The sequence below is a fragment of the Octopus bimaculoides genome, chromosome 9 (assembly GCF_001194135.2).
Source record: "Octopus bimaculoides isolate UCB-OBI-ISO-001 chromosome 9, ASM119413v2, whole genome shotgun sequence".
Lineage (NCBI taxonomy): Eukaryota > Metazoa > Mollusca > Cephalopoda > Octopoda > Octopodidae > Octopus > Octopus bimaculoides.
Window position 1 is genome coordinate 59283842 of NC_068989.1, and position 4983 is coordinate 59288824.

The window sequence follows — 4983 nt, forward strand, 5'->3', positions numbered from 1 at the left end:
TACCATACAAATCTAGCGGGCCACGAACAGTTTGTAGAACATTTTAACTTATTTTGTCTCCTTAAAAGTTCTTGTGCTCATTCATAGCGTAATGCATAAAATATTTGCTTCCTTTTAACCCATGTATACTGTATATTTTAGAAGAATGAAATGGAAGGTTGTATGATGTTGCAGTGTTTTCTCCTAGAAACAATTAATGAAATGAATGACTTCAAACAAGGAGTGGCATGTCGCAGTTCAGATTGCCAGCAGTAGTTTAGCTACTGCTCCACTATGCTCAATCGCTTAAAGTAATTTTGTGAAATACGAATTGCTGCAAAAATATCATTTGTTGAAGACTTATGCATGTTTAATGGTCTGGATATCTTATCGGTGTAAATATTTGAACACGCTCGAAAATTATTGAATTTTTTTATCTACATTTTAAAACTCTGCTTTTCTTCCAGGAACTTAGTGTAATTAGTGTCTTGGAAATCAACTCTAAACAAAACTATTGAGAAAATGTTTTGTTGTGTCAGCTCATGTGTCGAGCTTTTAAAGTTGGTGTGCTTTTGGACAGGAAACGTAGCTCTATTTCCCTTACTTACCGTTATAAATAGATATCAAAACTTCAAAATATATTTGTTGTTCTCATGGTTAACTGAATTATGCAATGAGAATATATTCCAACAATTTTAAGCTTTTAGTATATAAAGATGGCATTAGCAAAAAAGACAAACTATTTTTATTTTTACACAAATTCTCATTTATTTCTTCGTGAAACTACTCACTATAGTCATTTCGTAAATTGTTTTTCATCTACCTTTTCCATGTTACTAAAAAAATGCATTCTAGTACCTATACGCAGTTTTCGTAACATTAAAAGGCGATAACAACTTTTTATAGCCCTCTTTATCTGGAAGTGTTGATTCTTGTGGTAGACGTGCGAAAATGTTATACAAACTTGATTTCTGGGCGTCTCCAGGACAAACGACGTGTTTCTGTTTCTTGTAAGCATCGAATTTGATACCGTACAAGAAATACATGTCACACATTTCGTCCGAATGGCCGTTACTAAAATAGAAAGTACAAATTATAAACGACTGACAATAAATAATTATAGTAAAGATTAATTTCAAATTTTGGCACTAGGCCCGTAGTTCCGGGGAATGGGTGAGTTGATTACATTCGACCCCCTACTTATTTTATCGACCCGAGAAGGATGAAAGGCAAAGTCGAACTCAATGGAATTTGAACTCAGTACGTAAAGACGGACGAAATGCCGCTAAGCATTTTCCCCGGCGTGCTAACGATTCTGCCAGCTTGCAGCCTTCAATTATGGTAAAGATTAAGAATTTTGTGTAATCTCAATATATATCTTATTTTCATGTTTCGCTTTAATAATTGCTTATTTGCCGAGGTGGTTTTAATGCATTCCACTTAAATTTATATTCATATTCCATGAGAAAACGTACTTAAAAAGCTTGAAAAATGCCAAGATGGAAATTTCTATGTTCTTTAGTTTGCCCTTCAATGATCCAGAATTAAAACATGAATCACGTACCGATATTGACGTAATCAATTATACACTTCTCATAATCTAATCGATTATACATGTTGTAGATTATGCTACTATATGGAATCTATGTCGTCAATAATGATATCATTACTGGATTAAATGTATTACAGTTAATGCGATAATGATTATAACATATATGATCTGGTACTGATCATATATGTCTAATTATCTAATAAATGAATAATATTTCTGTTTTAATTGTAGTACTAAACAAATTAATGAAAACAAAGGTATTTCAGTTAACTTGTTCAGTGAATGTCTGCTACACATGATGATATTCATAGTTTCTCCTACAGCAATTGTTAACTCGATTAACATCATTTTATCATCATTTTATCATCATTTTATCAATAAAAATTGAATAAATGCAGCTGCCTAGCAGCAAACAAGTGAAGGTATCGGAACGATGCTTTCACTATTCATGACTGCGTGGTTTGCAATCCCGCCTCTCACTTAAGTCATTAGCAAAAGATTTGTTGATTTAGTCACATGATGATAAGTAAATTCTTTCACAAATGTCAGCTTCTGGATATGATTCAAAACGAATGTAGTTAAAATTTAAAAATAAAATAAGCTACAATAATATAGTTAGAAAGTTTTAACAAAATTTAACACAATATAGCAACAATATACTAAATTTTACATAATCCAAAGATTATTATAATCCAGTTTCATTCATGGGTGAGTGGATAATTCGCCACCATTCTGTCTCAGAGGGTCGTCCATTACCATGATTCACCTTTGTTTGAGATATTTTATTAGCATTGTATTTCTATTAGATTCTTTAGACTGTAACCGCACTAAAATAATTACATTCATTAACCATAAGGTACCACTTTTTGGTGAATAGCTCTAAGTTGTTCCAATCTGCATTGTATGTTAGAACTCTGGCAGATTTATACACCATATCCAGCATTTAGTTAACTGGAAAAACGAAAACCAATACCTTATATAACTTACTTCAATTGTCAATTCGTAATATTTCAAATTATAATAAAGAAAAATAAATGCGCCCTTTTAAAACCTATCCAGGATCATGGGCTCGGTTTCCCGGTTTCAATGGCGTATGTGTTCCCCGGCTGGACGGGACACCAGTCTATCGCAGCGTTACTCATTTTTGCCAGCTGAGTGGACTGGAGCAACGTGAAATGAAGTGTTTTGCTCAAGAACACTATGCGTCGCCCGGTTCAGGAATCGAAACCACAATCTTACGATCATGATGCTGACACCCTAACCATCAAGCCACGCGCCTCCACATTTCAAATTATAGTATTATCAAAATCCTGTAACAATAAACAGGTTATTGTTCCAACAGTTAGATTTTATATAGTGTTATGTGGGATACTTACCCAAAATTAACATCCCATCTATTCGGGTTGGTTAATGTACAGCGCATTATCTGCAATAAATGATAATTATGCGTTAGATATTTTGAAGTTCATAAATAATAGTTTTCTCTGAAAAAACAACGCATTATGATAGAGATAATACTTGAATTTCTATGCTCATATTTCGTGTTCACTTTTTGGCAATATACAAGTGTACAGTAATCCCTCGACTATTGCGGGTGTTACGTTCCAAAATCCACCGCGATAGGTGAAAATCTGCGAAGTAGAAACAGTACTGTATATTTTTTATTAGTATTATTTTTATAATTTGCATATATTTATCTTATTATAAATACAAAACAACACCACGAAGTAATTAACGTAAGCTTCAATAATAAACCGCGATAGGTGAACCATGATATGGGGAGGGATTACTGTATATGTACATACATGCATGCATACATACATGTGTGTGTGTATATATATATATATACATGTATACATACACACATATATATATGTGTATATGTGTGTGTGTGTGTGTGTGTGTGTGTGTGTGTGTGTGTGTGTGTGTGCGATTGCGTATGTGTATGATGTGGATTCTGTGAAAGGTGTGAATGGTTAAACGTTTATGCATAGATTTTTTCTGGGGTTAGTTCTTTGCGTTGGTGTGGTTGCGCGCGCCTTGGAAGAGGCTGGCCATATTACAAGTTTATGACTCTTCATCTTTCATTCTAATAACGCAAGAGAATAAATGATTTATCAAGCAATGTACTATAATTCACACACATATATGCAAAGCACATAAACGTACACGCGCACGCGCACGCACACGCACACACACACACACACACACACACACACACAAACACACACACACACACGCAAAGCATGAGGACATTTATGCAATCTATTTATCATCTATCTTTCTAACTAGCTGCATAGATGTGTATGTATACATATATCTATACGATTTACTGAAATTTTGTGATTGAAATAAATAAAACTAAATAGAAAATTAAAATTAGAATTGGAGATATAAAGACTCCCTTGTTGATTCGAGATTATTGTACAAGGATAGTATAAGCCATTCAATAATCATTAATATATTTCTGCTACTTATGGCGGCGAGCAGGCAGAATCGTTAGCACGCTGGAAAAATGCTTAGCAGCATTTCGTCCGTTTTTACGATCATATTTCACCGAGGTCGACACTGCCCATCATCCTTTCGGGGTCGTTAAAATAAGTATCAGTTGAGCACTGAAGTGGATGCATATAGTGTTATTTCATAATCTGAAATAACACCAATACCTTCAAACAAGAGGAGGACATATTAAATAACTGGATAAGCTTAAAGAATTGAATGGTCAAGACTAAAATTGCCATTTTATCATTAAGCTTTATTAGTCATGGCTCATCAAGTGTTAAACAGCAAAAACAATTGCAAAAGGAAGAAAATTTTAGCCAACCAGTTGTGATTTAACTGAGATAAGAACAAAATGGGATAAAAGACAATCATTTCTCTAAGTAACAAATCAACTTTGCGGCATTTTTCAGACTTCATTGTCGTGATTGAACAGGGAAGGACATAACTCACTAAAAATTGATGGACTGCTTTAATATTAGAAATATAAAAAAAAATTATATCGAAATATTAGCAGAAGAATACTTTTACAGCTCCTATGCAATGTCTGGTGAAACCGCAGTTGCTACAAAGAAAGTATATCTAAACACTGACTGTCTGCTGTTATTTTTAAATTATTTACTTCAACAGGAAGACAAACATAACTGATTGCTTACCAAAATATCGGTGCTTTGTAATGTTATATTCCGAGAAGAAATGTCGATCGTTACCTAGAAAGTAAATGTAAAGTAAAACATATAGCAAATATGATTCAGGATAGATGGACGATTAGTTCTATGTGTGTAAATATATACATACATACATACATACATACACATTTTAAAATATTAAAAGTGAGAGAAGTCATGCTTCTTCATTCATATTCGAACACGCTTCTAATCTGTTGCTCGGCCGATAGCGGCAAAGATATATATGCATATATATATATATATATATATATATATATATATATA

At 33.3% G+C, this 4983-nt stretch overlaps 1 protein-coding gene across 2 annotated transcripts in view; it reads right to left on the reverse strand.

The window, feature by feature from the left end:
- Positions 1-762: 762 nt before the first annotated feature.
- The window catches only part of LOC106871030 (probable peptidylglycine alpha-hydroxylating monooxygenase 1), an 87130-nt gene continuing 82909 nt past the window's right edge, over positions 763-4983 (reverse strand). For both annotated transcript variants that reach the window (XM_014917288.2, XM_052970708.1), the window contains exons 11-13: positions 4687-4740; positions 2908-2957; positions 763-1053 (exon numbers count right to left, since the gene is read on the reverse strand). In XM_014917288.2, coding sequence (XP_014772774.1) covers positions 831-1053; positions 2908-2957; positions 4687-4740 — 327 coding nt within the window. In that variant the 3' untranslated portion in view covers positions 763-830. The remainder of the gene's footprint in view (positions 1054-2907; positions 2958-4686; positions 4741-4983) is intronic.